This window comes from Lucilia sericata, unplaced genomic scaffold (genome assembly GCF_015586225.1).
Source record: "Lucilia sericata isolate MDLA Ls3-8-SP2 unplaced genomic scaffold, ASM1558622v1 Contig000080F_arrow, whole genome shotgun sequence".
Taxonomy (NCBI): Eukaryota; Metazoa; Arthropoda; class Insecta; order Diptera; family Calliphoridae; genus Lucilia; species Lucilia sericata.
Genome location: NW_023994113.1, coordinates 302,437 through 319,201, shown reverse-complemented (window position 1 = coordinate 319,201; position 16,765 = coordinate 302,437). Strand labels below are relative to the sequence as shown.

The 16,765-nt window shown below is 31.9% G+C and overlaps 2 protein-coding genes across 5 annotated transcripts in view; both read right to left on the bottom strand.

The window, feature by feature from the left end:
• LOC119599544 (RNA-binding protein fusilli) overlaps positions 1-8,736 on the bottom strand; it is a 92,882-nt gene extending 84,146 nt beyond the window's left edge. The window contains exon 1 of one of the 4 annotated variants that reach the window (XM_037949332.1): positions 8,169-8,736. The gene's annotated coding sequence lies outside the window, so the exon portion shown is untranslated. Of the gene's footprint in view, positions 1-1,189; positions 1,995-8,168 lie in introns of those variants that run through there. The other 3 variants (XM_037949328.1, XM_037949335.1, XM_037949334.1) reach the window with 3 other exon arrangements.
• A 2,163-nt stretch (positions 8,737-10,899) lies between these two features.
• Positions 10,900-13,183, bottom strand: LOC119599545 (mannose-1-phosphate guanyltransferase alpha). The gene is made up of 6 exons (XM_037949337.1): positions 12,937-13,183; positions 12,106-12,873; positions 11,595-11,734; positions 11,407-11,527; positions 11,201-11,344; positions 10,900-11,098 (listed from the first exon to the last, which is right to left on the bottom strand). Exons 1-6 carry the CDS (start codon positions 12,974-12,976, stop codon positions 10,998-11,000), a joined length of 1,314 nt encoding a protein of 437 aa, XP_037805265.1. The 5' UTR covers positions 12,977-13,183; the 3' UTR covers positions 10,900-10,997.
• Positions 13,184-16,765: the final 3,582 nt, after the last annotated feature.

The following is a 16,765-nucleotide window of genomic DNA, read 5'->3' as shown; positions in this document are numbered from 1 at the left end:
GCTTTCCTCATTGCCGTATATTGATCCGACAGAAAATTGTCAATATAAGGATTGTCTATTATTAAATTGTTTGTTTGATCCAAGATAGTAATTAAGAATGTTTTCTGTAACTTCTGAGAACTCTATTCCAATTTAGTAACTATCTTGTTTTTACATACAAACGGATCGAATCGAAAACCCGAACTAAATCTCTGTTTTATAACAGATTTAGTTTTTTGCGATTTCTTTTCAACATTTTAACGATTTTCCATTTAATAATCTGGCAAGTATGATTTGAACATTATTATTTTAAAGAAAACCCATTTAGAAAATCATCAACAAAAAATGTTGATGACAAGAAAGAAAAGATCTAAGAAGAGCTCTGATGAGCACTGAAATCTGAAAAATACTTGTATCTGTGTGTTTTGTATATGAATGTCTGTGTATTACTTTTATATAGTCTTATTGTTTTGTTCTCTGTGGTCGTCTTAACGTGTTTTTTATTGCCGTTTCTTTCGTTTTTAACTGTAAATTGTTTTCACTTCGTAGCACAAACGAAACTTTTTTTCTTTCGAAATGATGATTTTGTTTTTTGTGGATTTTTCTTTAACAACATTTTCTTTTAGATGTTTTTTTCTTTAAAATTTAGATTTTATATCTTAAAAGTTGTTGTGGTCATATACAATTAATACTTGGTGGTGGCATATAAAAATAATTTGGACTGATGATTGCCAATAAGCAACTATATTTGCTCAATTCCTTTTCGATGTGTACATATGCATATAGAGGGGGGACATTACAATAACAAATAGTACATATTTGTATTTAAAAGTACATCGTTGCACATGCTCTCTGACTCTCGCAAATTTACGCATGCATTCTTTACATTGCATTATTATTTTGCATAGTTTTTCTTATTGCTGTTGTACACTTGTTGCATGCAACAGGTAAATGTGTTAAACAATGGCAGTCATTGGTATTTTTGTTATGTCTAAAAGGGGGAACTGCATATTTAGTTTTATGGTAGAGGAGAGTAGTATGTAGTAGTATTATTAAGGCTGTGCTCGGTCTGATTGTCTATCAGTTCAACTGACACTTGTAGTAACATCGTTTTTCTCTGTTTTTGTAAAATTTATCATTTATTCGTAGATAGGTATGTATGTAAGTGGTATGTTTGATAATGTATCTGAAATTGGTTATTTCAACTTACGTGTAGTGTAAACAGCAGGTTTTTCTATATTTACTTGAAAAACAAACAAAAAAAAAACTTTTCCAGATTTTCCACAAAGTCCAAGTTTGATTCCTCCCTAACAGGTTGTAAATAATTACACCACTTTGTAACAAAAATAAAAATTACCACAACAGTAAGCAAGCAGTAGAGACTTTCGTTTACTTTTTTTTCGAAATTTATCTACAAAATTTTCACTCTACAACAAAATGTCTGCGTTTCGTTTCGTATCTTATTATTATTATTATTTTTTTGTTTTAACAAACTTAAAATTATTTGTTTATTGCACTTTTTTATCTTTTTTAGTAGTTTTATTAATTTAATAAAATAGAAAAATATATTAAAAACACTGAAAAATTGTTGTTATTTTTAAAATAAATATTCAACAGTTTTTTTGCTTTTCGTATATTTTATTTATTTTTCTTTTTAGCTTTTTTTTAAGCTTAAACGTTAAACGTTTAAGTCTTAAGTTAAATATTGTATATCTTTTTTAACAATCAAATAAAATTTTAACCAAAATTTCTTTAATTTTTTTTTTAGTTTTAAATTTTTATCCGTTTAGTCGCGCTCTCCGGTTGATGGTAAAACAGCAACTGATTAGTGGTTTCCCGTGTATATGAAAACCTGAACAATCCACCAAATATGATGATTATTGTATTATTTCTCCTTTATACCTATAATTTTATTATTTCGCTTTTTTTGTGAGTTTCTTTTTTTATTGTATTTATTTTTGAGTTGTATTCAGTTCTGTGTTGATTCGATTCCAAACAGAAATCGTGTTTCTTTTGTTGATTCTGTCATTCGTTCGTTCGTTCATTCATTCACTCAGACAACACACGTAGTAAATAGCAACAACTTACCACAACTCATCTAACCAGGTGTTTGCTTTAGTATGGGTTTTGTGTGCTGCTAGTAGAGCAACAATATCAGTTAAGTCCAGCTAGCAAGGCGAGCTAAATGCTCCACTCATTACCATTTTTACCACTTGTTGATATCTACTCTCACTCTCTCTCCATTTAATATTTATGCTCTCTTTGTTGTCCAAATATTATTATTCTTATTACTAACAATATCTTTAACGGTATAGCCGAACATGCCTGACCAGGTGATACCCTACATCTTGTATATTAAAAATTAATTTCGAAAGATATTGCTCAACTGTATATCATATCAGTTCAAGAACTTTAACTTTAGAAAAAAGTTAAAGTGATTTTCTGAGGGCGATTTTATATAGAGTCCGATTTTCACCCTTTTTAACTGTGTGATTTCTGGTTACTTAAAACTTGCTCGTTACAAACTGCGAAATCAATTCCGAAAGCACATTTGTGGTGTAAAATATAAACAAGATTGAAAGATCTGCGATATTCTCCATATTTATCCTTAAATCTTTAAAGCATATGGGACAAATAGAGCATTATATAATGTTCATAGCTATACTAAGTCCAGCTTGCTTAAAAAAATAATTTGATATATGTAAGTTCACTTAAAGAAGAGGGCAGAATGTTAACTCAGCGATGACAAAAATCCGACTCTTCATAAGAAAAACGAAAATTCCTGTGTACACTGAACCCCCCATCTTGGATATAGCTAGCCTAGGTGTATTCTATAATCGAAAACTAAAATGGAAAGAACACATAGAGTTTTTAACCAACAGAGCAAGCTATGTAGGAGAAACATAGGTCTGCAATTTGGTCTTAGTCCAACTATAAACATTAGGTGTACCCAATCGAATACCAGAGATATAAACTGTCAGAAATTATGAGACATTGATATCAGATAGATAATCTTTGACAAGTGGAATCCTGTTGGAATCATCTCCTACTCAGAACGAAATAAGCAGGAAGATAGAACGCCCATGTATGTATATGTACATTGAAATCCCTGGATCTGATTGAACATTACCGTCTCCCAGATAACAGGTGAAAGTCCGTGATATTACGGAATTTGTAAAATGTGCTGTATTGTAAAATGCAACATCACATTAGATTTTCTATCATGGGCAGCTCAGTATCATATGAATACCAGGCTTCTTTGAATTACTCGGCAGCGAAAGAGCTGATACACTTGCCATTAATGGTAGGGAACTAGAAGTTAGCCTTACGAGGCGACGAGAACAATTTTAAATTTATGGACAAAATAATAGGACTCGACAAGCCGGAATAGTGGAATGGTGGGTAGAAAGCAAACTAAAGGAGAACAAGAAGTCTTTCCATTGAAAGTAAGTCCGAGGTTACTTTGATTATATGTATCCTGACAAAAAACACAAGACTACGAACGCGATTACACCATCCAGTACGATATCGTTGAAATTATATCCAAAGACCTCGGGAGCGATGTAATTTATATCAGATGTAAAATCCCGAAGGAACATTAATTGAAATATTTAAAGGAATTACGACTTCGGAACGATAATTCTGTTTCATTCATGAATATTGCATGTAAAGGAGCGCAGAACAGTTAATTTTATTTGTTTTTCCTCAGTTAAGATCCGATTATATAGTCCATATGTGAAAGGCAGAATCAGAGTAATTTGGATATTCTGCAAGTTGCCAATTCATCTCTTCATCATAGCTAGGGGAATTTGCTAAACAATTGTATGTCCTATTCTCAATGTGAATTTTGTTTAGAGAGGTCTATATACTGACTAGCATCGATCAAGGCCATCCGAGGAGATTAAATTTCCGACAAATGCGAGATTAAAGGAAACTGTAATATCTATATTACACTCCACGAAACACACCAAAGAATCTTTTATAGAAAACTACATTGATTCTCTTGGACTTTGATAGAATCGATAAGAAAGAGGAAACTGTCAGAACGTATGCTTTACTAACTTAATAATCACTATAGAAACTATTTAGAAAAGCTGAAAGAATCGGTAATTAATCCACTGTAGTCAGATATCTTGTAAAAAGTAAAAAATAGTCAATGTAATCGAATTTGTTAGAAAAGTAAGGGTTGGTTGACACAAGAACGTAAAGAAGGAGAAATACAATATCCCAATAATTCTAATATTTAGCCTCATAGTTGATTTTTGATTTGTACATCCATATAGTATGTATAAGATTAAGATTTTAAATAAAATATCAGAGATAATAACACTAAAAATTAATCCGCTTTGGCAACACCAATTGATCAAATAAACAGTTAACTCACCTGAGTAAAAATTTATCTCTTTTCACCACAATTTTTATTTTACTCAATGACAGTTGTTGTACACGTACGTATTTATATCTGTGTATACATGCGATTGTGTATGTTTGTACAATTTCGTACTTAAAGTGTAAAATGTTGTTTTGTTTTCGGATTTGTTGTAAAATACATAGCTTCACGCACAATAGCATTTCAGACTACTTACTACTAGTATTATGATTTTTTCATTTGTTTTGTTTTGCTCTTTTCACTTTTTTTCTTTTATTTTGTTAACAATTTTCTAAATTTACGAATGTAACGAACTAGACACATTAAAATACCGTAAAAGTGATATAAAATCAAAGATAACGGTGTGATTTCTTTTATTTAATATTTGTACAATTTGTGAGTTAAGTAGAGAAAAGTTAGAAATGAGGGAGGAAGAGAAGGAGGATTAGAGATAGAGATAATGATTACATGATGATGAAGAGAGAGCTAATAAATTTGTTGTTTATTTGTAATCTTTTTAGTACTGCTGAATCATTGTTACATTTAGTTAATAAAAGGATTAAGATTTGTAATAGAGGAGGAGGGGTAGACACACAGGTGAGTGAAAATTGACTTAGGGTACTATTACACACACACAATATTCATACACATTTCGTGATAATTGGATTATAGATTTCAGAAAACTAGGATATTATTCAGCGATATTCAATATTACATGCTAAACTCTCAATAAATAAAACGTTGCTGGATCGTAGCATTGTATATCACTAAATCTTCTACCTTTAAGGCTCCTTATTCATCTGTCAACCAGACATTACTACCTACGAAGTCTATTGTACCACTATGGTGAACATTTCAGGAAAAAGCAATTCAAAACATTGGAGAGCATAATACATTTAGGTAATCCCCAATCTACTCCCCTGCAAACATTGTTGGAGTACATTACTTTAGTAGTCCTATATAATGCAGGCATGGACCATGTTCATTGTTTTTGAAAACATTACGATCCATAGCCTGTATTGCAAAGGATCATGTTGTGGATTATAATTTTACTAAAGGAGTAGTTGTAGTATTAGTTTGATGTAATGCATGTGTGCATTACGTTGTTCTCACCTAGAACATTAGTTGATGCCCTGGATCAGTTTTTTATCATATATTTGCATTAGTTTTAGACCAGTCCTTGTCACTTACGTAGTACTCTTACCACTTTTGTGCGGTGTAGACTCAAAGTTTAAAACCTAAATTTCAAAGAGTTGTTTACATTAGGTAAGAAATTTTTATTAACAATATTTATGTATTTGCATCAGCTGTATTAGTTCCTTGGAATTTTTAAAAATAAAATGGTCAAGTGCATAATTCCTCTTACTGTTGTTGATCACTATTGTAATTTCAGTGCTTTCACGGTATAAACAACAACCAATAATTCTTTTCATGACTTGTCTGCTCATATACACAGGTAAAGATATAAATCTTTACCCTCAAAAACCAGTAAAGTAATGAGAAATAAAAAATACAACAAAATAATAACAACAATATCGGAGATGGCAGAATGAGTAAATTATTTAAAAAATTTTCGAATTGTCTCTTCGTGAAAAGAAATGATTTCAAATAGAAAAGGCTAGATGTATAGAATTCGGAACTGACTTAGATTAGGTAGGAAGGATATACACCATAAAAACGGTGCATATTCATTCGGAGACCATAAGGTCCATTGTGATTCCCTTCATAGAGCGAAGATCTAAATACAGAGAAGCAAAACACTATAACAAGGCAAGAAAGAAAGATGATAGGTAAAGAGAATAGATGAGCGGAAAACAGTTCTATTCCCAAGGGGAGTACAAATTAGAATATTTATATATAACACAAAGAATGAATAAATAAAAGAGAAAATCCATGTCCCCCTATAAAACAATGCCCCGTTAGCATCCCTATCGGAATCTTTAGACTGCGTCTGTCCAGTCCTAGAAGTATTTTAGTAGCCTCTTATCGAGTTTTGACCAAAGGGCCTTTGATTCTATCGATTACAGTGACAAATGGATGGTTTTACCACCCTTTTCCTGTCTTATATATCAAAGTTCGAATCTAATCTAGCCAGATCGTCCGCAACCTCATTACCATGTACATTACAGTGCCCTCGCAACCCAACACAATCTAGTGACAAACAGTCTTATAACGTCCATAAGGGCATTTCTACAAACAGGCGCGAATGTACCGTGTGATAAGCCAAAGCTCGCGACTGACTTGATCTTATGCATTTATACAGCGGGGCAGTCAGATAAAAGTTTTTCTACCGATTCTCCATCGTCTAAACAACTACTGCAATTAGTGTTACAGTACCCAGTTAGTATGCCTTTAAAAAGCCTTAACGGATTTCTATCAAGTGTCAAAAGAGTCAATGTCTTTTCGTGAAAGACCGAGTCAGAGTATTTTGATTATTCTGCAAGTGAAGTTAGAGTTGTTCATTCATCGATTCATCATAACTTACGGAATTTGTTAAACAAATTCTTCCAAGGACGACAAGTTAACTGCTACTTCTTTGGCAATTTATTTCCCCCAAAAAACTGGATCTCAAATCAACTCCACTGAGTGTGATATAAGTTAGAACAGGCAGTAAATGTAATTGATATTGCATTTCGGCCGTTCGAGGTAAGACACCAGACTTTCCTAGTAGATGTTAGTGGTTGAATGTTCCTGAATGTTTCTCGCATTCGTACTATTGGCATAAATTTCAATCTAATCACAGTGCAGGATTTAGGTAATCTAACGGAGGGCAAGCTCATCAAGATTCTGATTCAGAAGATCCTATTAATGATTGTTGCGGCGGTACCCAACTAATGCATAATATACATTCTTCCTCCTTGATATAGGATGGCTATCATGATCAATAAGATCATATTTCGGTAATGGCAGTGAAAGGTTAACATCAAGAGCCTTCCAATCAACATAAACTGGAAATATTTATTAGAAGGTGGTTCTGTAGAGCGATCCTCACAGAATTTGAAGCAGATATTACTACTTTTGAGAGTATTAACATATTGTTCAGAAAAACTTATACTCTGGGGGCTTGGCTTCAATATCATGGGTTTTGACTATAGAGAAATTTAAAAAAACTTGTGATGATCAGAAAAATATGTGGTTGGATATAGGACCAAATATTTTTGTTTAAATCAATAGATTTCGATATTTTACATGCACGTTCTACTTATTGTAACTTTACAATTTTTGATAAATATAGTCACGCGATGTAATGAAATTTAAAACACAAACACGCTTGAATCATGCGTCCATCTCTAGTTTATACAACATTGACTAAAATTTATTTTAATGTTACGCTCATTTGAAATGAGTTGGAAAAGAGCAAAGACGGGAACAATACGATGTAGTAAAGTGGTGGTGTCAATCGGTGTCTTATAGCAAACACGCACTCATAATAAACAATTCAAGAAAATGTACAATTTTACCTGAGTTTACCTCACACACACACACACATGCTCACAAAGTCAGAGGAATAACAACCAACAACAAAAGATCATAGATACGAGTAAAAGTGTAGAGAATGATAAACAACAATAAAAGAGAGATGGATGACAATAGACAATGTATTCGTAACTGGCAATAAACCCCGCGCAACACTTGCAACACCGTAATTATCAACAACCTGATGCTTTCGTTCTCATGCTCTTGGAAATTACTCTCACGGATCAGTGGTGCTATAATAACTGACTTTTCTGTATTGGCCATAAAAATACTAAAGACAACACAACAACAATATAAACGACGATGTCGAGTATATTAACAAAATAACTGCCTACGTACGTACCTGTTCAGTTCAGCGTACTGCCCCCGTTCCTCTGTGAAGATTCTTTGAAATTGTTATTTTTCTCTCGTAACTTTTATTTTGTTTTTGTTGAATTGAAAACCATAAACCTGGTCTGCACTTGTAGATCCTCTTGTTAATTACACAGGGGTTTTTTCCACATTCAGATACACACACTACCACCACAATTTGATTCCTTTAATTATTATTTTAAACTTGTTTTTAAACGAATATTTTTTTTTAGATTAAACCATAAAAATTAGTAATTTACTTAAATTTTTTCTCTTTTCCTCTAATTAAAAACAATTTTGAATATTATTTTGCTGATATTCATTAATAACTTATTTGTGTTTTGACCACGTTTTAATTGGTATACGATTAAGAAAATTAATAAAATTATTCTTTAACTATAGTTGTGTGTATTTGTTGATGTTAAAGATGGCGTTTGGTAGATGTTTTCGAATAATAATTTTAATAACTCTTTTTTTATTTTTTGGTTAATTTAATTTGCAATCAAGTATCTATCTGTTAAATATTTTCCGATATTCACACAGACACAGAGTTTAGTAAGTGAAAACAACTTCACGAATTCTCTTGATTAACTGAAAAACCTATTCGAGCAAACCAAAGTCTAAACTCATTAACTCACTGACTTGCTGCTACCTGTTCGCATACATGTTCACGATTTTACAGAGATACTGTATGGATATGAGCAACACGTATGAAAGCTTACACAGATACTTTTGATTACATTGGTATTTGTATTTGTTATTTTGAGATAAGATTTACTTTTTTATATCTTATTTGTTCTCTTTCTCCCACACATTGTTAAAACTCAATTGAAATGTAGTGTTGAGTTTCATAAAAGTGTGGTGAATTCGAACTTCATTCCAATTGCAGTTTTTCGTCTGACACCTGAACATCCTAAGAACTAGTTAGTGCAGAGTAATCCGATTATTTAATTGACTTATCGATTATATTTAACGGATTTTCCAAATTTAAAATATAATATTTAGTTTTTATCCATCGCCAAACGAAAGATATCATTGACAAATTAGTCAAAAAAACCTCTCCCAACCGTTTTATTCGGAGCAAACATTTAGGCAAAGCGACGCTTTATCCTGAAACTAAAATTACTCAATTACTAAAACAATTACTAATGGAATTAACAGTTATGACTAGGGAGTGTATTGTTGCTGGGGTTCACAGCCCTTGGCCGAATAATTATATACGGTTCGGGTAATTCCAGTACGTAGAACCGACTGTTGGGGAATACAGGAGTGTAACTATCACCAGCGAAGTAGTCAGCAACACTTTTTACCACCTGGACGAAGGAAGCAGAATTAAAACTTGGCGCCGTGGTCGATGGAGTACAAATTTCGATCGAGCACCACCCAAAAATCTTGGGGGTCACATTTGATAGACTCTTTACTTCCTTAGCTCATGCCACGGCAATCACGCACAAATTGCGAAGTAGAAACAAGGTCCTCAAAGCGCTAGCCGCCAGCACTTGGGGTATGGACAAAGAAACCTTGTTAGCTACATATAAAACGATTGGTCAGTCAGTGGATAACTATGCTGCTCCAGTATGCTGCCTACAAATTACTTCGGAACATTTTCTGCATGAGGAAACAAAGTTCCTCCCAGTCAAGGAACGCAGTGTCATGTTGACTAAACAGTTCCTCCTGGGATGTCATCGAAGAAATCATTCTACCTTTAAAATCACATAGTTGGATACTCTCCGGAGGCATGTCAGGAAAGAAGTTCGTATATACGAGGAGAACATACGCAGATGTGTGCACGATCCATTAGATCAGTCCTGGTATACAGCAGGATACCGCATAAATATCGTACTTGGAGATCGCCCATAGCAGACACAGAAGAAAACCTACAGCGGAAAAAAGGGAAGCTTTAGCACAACTAAGATGCATGCATGTAGTCAAGGCCCTCAAGACAACCCTACTTCCAATGGATTTATGGACGCATCTAATGGAAGTAGCACAATTTTTAGGTCTGAACAGTGATGTAGAATCCCCCAACTAGATTATTGTATAGTTTTAGCTGTTACAACAACAACAACAACAACTAGGGAGTGTAAATTTGTATGTAAAAGATAAGTTTGTGGATGTGGCTTAGGCAAATTGCAAAATCTTTGGAAGCTACACAAAAGACAGGCAAAAGGATTAAAGCAACATTACTATATTTCGGTCATAGAAATTAATCACAGAAAACAATTCGCGAATGGATGGCATAGCTACATCAAGAATTACTATAAAGTAGGACATACGTACATATTTGATTTAGCTACATATGCATAATAATTTGGCAAATTCGTTAGAAGAGGAAAATGCATTTCAGTCAGATAGCTCAACGGATGAGAATACTGCAATTTTTGATGCTACTGATAATATTGTTTCAAGATCTGAAAACGAAAATATTCGAATAGAAAGCAATATCTTATGATATTTTCTTTTCTTGAAGCGAAGGAAACGCATGCCAGATAGTTCTCGCTTTCAAATACCAAAAATTGGCAATTTGGAATTGATGTTTTATTACTGTTTGATAATTTGAAATTTACTTTGAGGTTAAACAAAGGACCTGTTCTGAAGTTTTTACAATTAAGAGTTCTTATGAACTTTGTTAGGACAAAATAGTCTATTTTTTAGTGAAACAAATAAACTCAATTTTTCTCGTAAACTAAAGGAGATTTTGTTAAAAAAAAAAGAACTACATATCCAGTCATTATAAAAATTAATAAACTTTTAATAAAACAAAATCTAAAAAGCGCAAGTAAACATTTGTAAATACATAAACATAAATAAAGTAGTCGATTTATAAAATGATTTCGTTTTTAAAACTTCTGCTAAGTTCTTTGTGCGGCAAGACAATACTATTCAAAAGTATCTTCTCCGAAGGCACCTGTACGAAACAGCCTAAAAGAGAAAGAAATGTAAAATTAAAATTAGTAAATCAAAATCTAAAAAAAAGCAAAGCTTCTTTTAGTAAGTAAATTTTGAATTATTTTTAAAACTCACCTAAAATAGTTATTGAAGGATTAAGTTTTCCCTCCTTATTGAATAGAGGTGGATTTTCCATTTTGGCAAAAGGTTTATTTGGATCAGGATCACTGGGTGTACCCTCAACACGAGACCACTGACCAATTGTAGAACCACGACCGACTGTAATTAAAAATATAAAATTTTCTAAATATCTATTATCTACTAAAATTGTATTCATGTACCTATAGAATGCAATATTAGAGTGTGATCTTTGATAACAGCATTTTCCAATATTATGGACTCACGTATTCTAACACCGGGACCTATGGTAACACCTGGACCAATAGATACATTTGGTCCCAACTGCAAATGAATTGGTTAACATTTGTTATTTTAAAATAATAAAGTTTATTCATTTTAGATTACTTACTACTGCCGTATAGTGAACTGTTGCGCTTGGATGTATGTGCACATCGGACATTATGGTGCATATTAGGTTTCCCCCATCATCCTCTGCATGTTTAACACCAGCATTGGCTAAACGTTCTGGATGGGTTTTCTTATAAAGTTCTGTAATTAAAAAAAAATATGTGTAAATAGTTTTCTATAATTTTTAAAGACTTTTTAACAATGTAACAAAAAATTCTATGGGTGCTGTTGTCCAAATGTAACCTAACATGTAGTGTTCATTGTTGCACTGTATGTATGGAGCTACAAATTTTAGGAACTGGGCTCTTGTCTACGTTTGTATGTAACAACAACTTTGACAATCTGGTAAGTTTCCTTATCTTACTTAACCCTTTAACATATGTTGAACAACATATTAATAACAAAATCATATTACGATACATGAACACCTAAATTATTCTATACATACATAGATATTTCTGTATAGCAAGAAAAGTGTAACAAATAGATAAAATGTTCATTTCATGACTCACCCAAATAATGACGATTGGCATAAATCGCTGAACCGGCCGTCTTAAGTTGAGACCACCAATTTGGCACTGGCATAGCATACAATTTATCTGTGCCCGCCAATGGAGTCAACACCTCCTGTTCCCATTGTATATGACCCTGATCCTTGCCATTACCATTCGAACCACCATTTGTATAATAATTAGTACCATTATACTCTTGCACCTTAGAGTGAAAAATTTCCGATAGCTTAGCAAAGATATCCATAGAACAGACATAAACACCACAATTAATAAAAGTGGAAACATATGAACTAGGCTTTTCGACATAATGTGAAACTGCGCCAGTGTCACGATCAAATACTAAACATCCATAATGCACAGCCTGTTGTCTAGTGGCCTCGGTGCTCATAATAGTAACCAAAGCAGAAGCTGGTCGTTGGGTATGAAAATCATAGAGGTCCTGTAGGGGGAAATCAGCACAAACATCACCATTAAGGACGAAAAACGCTTTTGGATTACCGGCACGAATTTGATCTCGAAAATGATACATGCCACCCGCCGTACCCAAAGAGGTAAATTCTTGTAAATAGCGTATATTAATGCTGTACAAGGTTTGCATGTCTGTAACAAAGTTTTCCATTTGTGTTTGTGGGTAGTAGCCTATTATAAGGATTTCTTTGAGGTCGGGTAGCTTTACACAAGCCTCAATATGATGTTGAATAATAGGACGACCAGCTACTGGAAAAAGCGGCTTTGGTGTATCCAAAGATAAGGGTCGAAAGCGAGTGCCTATGGATGAGAAGTGGGAACAATTTTAAAGTTCTTTGGCATATTATTTCGGAGTTTTCTTACCTTTCTGCGGTCCACCAACTAAAATGACAGCCTTCAACATGTTTAAAAAGTTATTTTATGTTACTGAGAAAGGATAAATTGCTTTTCTTTGTGCTACGTGTTAAAAGTTACCGGTTGTTATCAATTTTGTAGATGAATAATTTTCTTTATTTATTTTCGTTTTTTCGGCAACAATTTGTTTTTCTTTTTAGGGTCGTTCAAAGAGCTGAGACGACGAATATTTACGGCGCCGGCGGCTAACGCTAAAAATTTCGACGTCGGCTTAAAATCGGTGTACAGCCGTGAACAACACTTAAATGTCTAAAATGGAAATAGGTAAATACATATATTTAATAAATTAATTAAGTTAATATAATAATTTAAGATAGTAAGTTTTTGGACTGAATTATAATTTACATGTTTTTCTTCCAAAATATTATTTAAATATTTTTAATCTAATTTTTTGCCCGGTATTGTGCTATCTATATTTCTCTAACGTAAATAAAATGTACATTCGTACATTTTATGTACGCATTTTCATTAGCTTTAAATTGGTATATAACACTTTATGATTTAATTCTATTATAGATGATATTTTTCAGTTTAACTAAAATATGAACACAATTTGTTTGTTATGCTTGATTTGTTAATAACGGTTTGTATATTGTTATGTACATTATTATTGCAAAATAATGTACAAAGGTTTGGTGATTAAATTTTGAAAAACGGAAAAAAATCTTTTCCGCAGACATTATTGAGGATTACTATGTATTAATTTCAACGAATTATATTAAATTCATCTGTGTTAAAATGTAAAAAATTTGAAAATTTCCGAAAAATTATGTTTATGTAACTTTTGCTGTTACATAAACATTTCTGATATGCAATTTAAAGCGTCTCTCAAGGAGCAATATTTCATATCTTTCCTTTAGAAGAAATATGAAAAAATCATAAAAACCTCAAAAAAGGACCTTTTTATTCTTTGATCCAGCTCACTAAATATTGACGCCAGGACAATTTTCAGAAATGGTATCTTAGAATCAATTAAACTTTAATTTTAGGTGAGAACATTGACACCTTATTTTTCCTCCTTATAAACGGGGCGACCCTATTGTACATACATACAGTGTCTCTCATAAGTATTCGAATTTAGGTAAACTATGAAAGGAAACCAAATTTAATAATATATTTTGTGTGGAAAATAAATAAATTAATTTGTTATATTGTCTAGATAGTCCTTAGTTTTGATATCACGCCCCTTAAAACTTGAAAACTTTACATTTACTTATATTAGTTGTGCTTTTTTTAAAAATAGTCCATGAAACTACTTCACAAAAGTATGCGAATTTTTCCTGTATTTCATATTTGATCATATTATACGATACAAAAATTTTAGAATCGCATGGTTTTATGCTTAATATTGTTTTAAGGGGTTGCTATCAACCGCATGGATATATTTTTGGCCCATTTGGCCCACAATTTTGGGGGATTTGTACCCTCTTTTCATGTAATATCATTAAAATGGCGATTTTTGGCTATATTTGTAATTTTTTCACCCTTTTTCCAGAGATAAAACCAAAATTTAATATTGGAATTTAATAGAACCCATAGGGTATCTAAAAATAATATTTTTTGTTATAAGGGTCTGTACTTAAAAGTTCCAAGATGTATTTTTGGTATCGTTTTTTAGTTTCTAATTGAATTATCTGGATCATAAGTCCCTTTTCGTACCTCTAGGGACGATATTTTCCGACAAAGTTGTCTAGTGTATATTGATGTACATATTGGCACTAATGTATTTTAAATTTTCAATATATTATAGCGGTATACAACCCCAAAACATGCCTTAACAAAACGTCATCCTATATAGTAGATTTCAGTTTTTACTACTCGTAACTTTCACGCTTATGTTGCCCGTTACAATAACACTGTAAGTCCTAAATTTTGGTTTTAATTTGATCATAGTAAATAATATTTAAACACATATCAACATTTTTGATGTGATCATAATGATATCGTGCCATGCAGCATGGAGGCCATTGGTATATAAAAATTATGATTTTACTATTTTGAATGGTGCTTCTTCGAGGCATGTTTTGGAGTTGTACACTTCCACAACACATTGAAAACTTAAAATGTATAAAAGCTGATATCTAAAAGAATATATACCAGAAAACTTTCCCGGAAAATAGTTGATCCTAGTATTATAAAAATGGACTTAAGTTCCAATATATTGAATTAGCGACAGAAAAATGATCCGAATAATTTATCTTGGAAAGTTTAAATACAGATTCTTGTAACAAAAAATATTATTTTTAGATACCCCAAGGGGTCTTTTAAGTCCCAATATCAAATTTTTGTTTTATCTCTGGAAAAAAGGAGAAAAATTTACAATTATGGCCAAAAATAGCCATTTTAATGATATTACATGAAAACAGGGTACAAATTCCCCAAAATTGTGGACCAAATGGGCCAAAAATATATCCTTTCCGTAGATAGTAACCCCTTAAAACAATATTACGCATAAAAACCATTCGATTCCAAAATTTGTGTTGCGTATAATATGATCAAATATGAAATACAGGAAAAATTCGTATACTTTTGAGAGGCAATTTCATGGACTTTTTTAAAAAATCCACATTTAATTTAAGTCAATGCAAATTTTTCAAGTTTTAAAAAGCGTGATATCAAACATAAGGACTATCTAGACAATATAACAAATTAATTTATTTATTTTGCACACAAAATATATTATTAAATTTGGTTTCTTTTTATAGTTTACCCAAATTCGAATAATTATGAGAGACACTGTATGTACACAATAAGTATGCAGTTATCATACACCAATTCCATTTTGTTATAGCCCATAGAATACGAATGTACATTTAGTCTTTCCCGATAAATTCTTTAAAGAAAAGGTAGTAAAATGATGATATTCTAAAAGTTGCAACTTAAAATAATAATAAGTCTGCTGGTTGAAACAGATCTTTGTAAAAGTTTCTATCAAATAATGCTGTATCTTAGCCACTACAATCTAAAAAGAAATGCACTTTGTAATTCTCTATATTATTCTACAGTGACATAGATATTTTTAATAGAGTAGTACACAATATGACAGCAAATTAATAAAATAAATATTTAATATTTTATAATTTTATAATATTTTTAATAGAGTAGTACACAATATGACAGCAAATTAATAAAATAAATATTTTCTATTTTATAATTTTTAAATTCAAAAATATTATAACAAGATTTTTTAATAAGATTTTGCTACTTATCGTTAGATGTCGCGCTAAGTATATATTTCACTGAACACACTCTTTTTAGCAGCTGAGATCTTTATGAGATAAGTCATGTGTTAATTCGGTTAGAAGACGACTCAGTCTAGCCGCTGAGGTACTTTAGAAACCAACGTCGAACATAAAGTATATATTTTGTCTCATATATTTTCGGGTAGATATTGTTATAAGTCGAAAAAATTTATGAATTGGGAAAAAGTCAATATTAAAAAAAATTATTGGAAAAAACTATTTTTTGTTACGGACGGACATAGTAAACACATTCATCCATTTTTAGTCCTCTACGACCAATATTGTAAAAAATGTATGTAATAACAAAATCAGACTAAAATTTAAGATTAATAATAATAATTCAATACATCCGTATTTTTTTGTTTTCATTTGTACACACAGAAGCTTATATTTAAACAAAATTTACAAAGTCGAAATAAATCGATTTAAAAAAGTTTGAAAGATCTTCAAAATACAATAATTTTGTTCAAATAAATACTATTTTCCTTTTGCCGGTTGAAATTATATATCAAGCCGCCGTTGAAATATTTATTGTC

Coding starts and splice junctions, on each gene's coding strand:
- LOC119599545 (XM_037949337.1), bottom strand. CDS start 12,976: ATGTTGAAGGCTGTCATTTTAGTTGGTGGACCGCAGAAAG. Junction 12,874..12,936: donor AGTTGGTGGACCGCAGAAAG/GTAAGAAAACTC, acceptor TCTCATCCATAG/GCACTCGCTTTCGACCCTTA. Junction 11,099..11,200: donor TCCTTCAATAACTATTTTAG/GTGAGTTTTAAA, acceptor TTTCTCTTTTAG/GCTGTTTCGTACAGGTGCCT.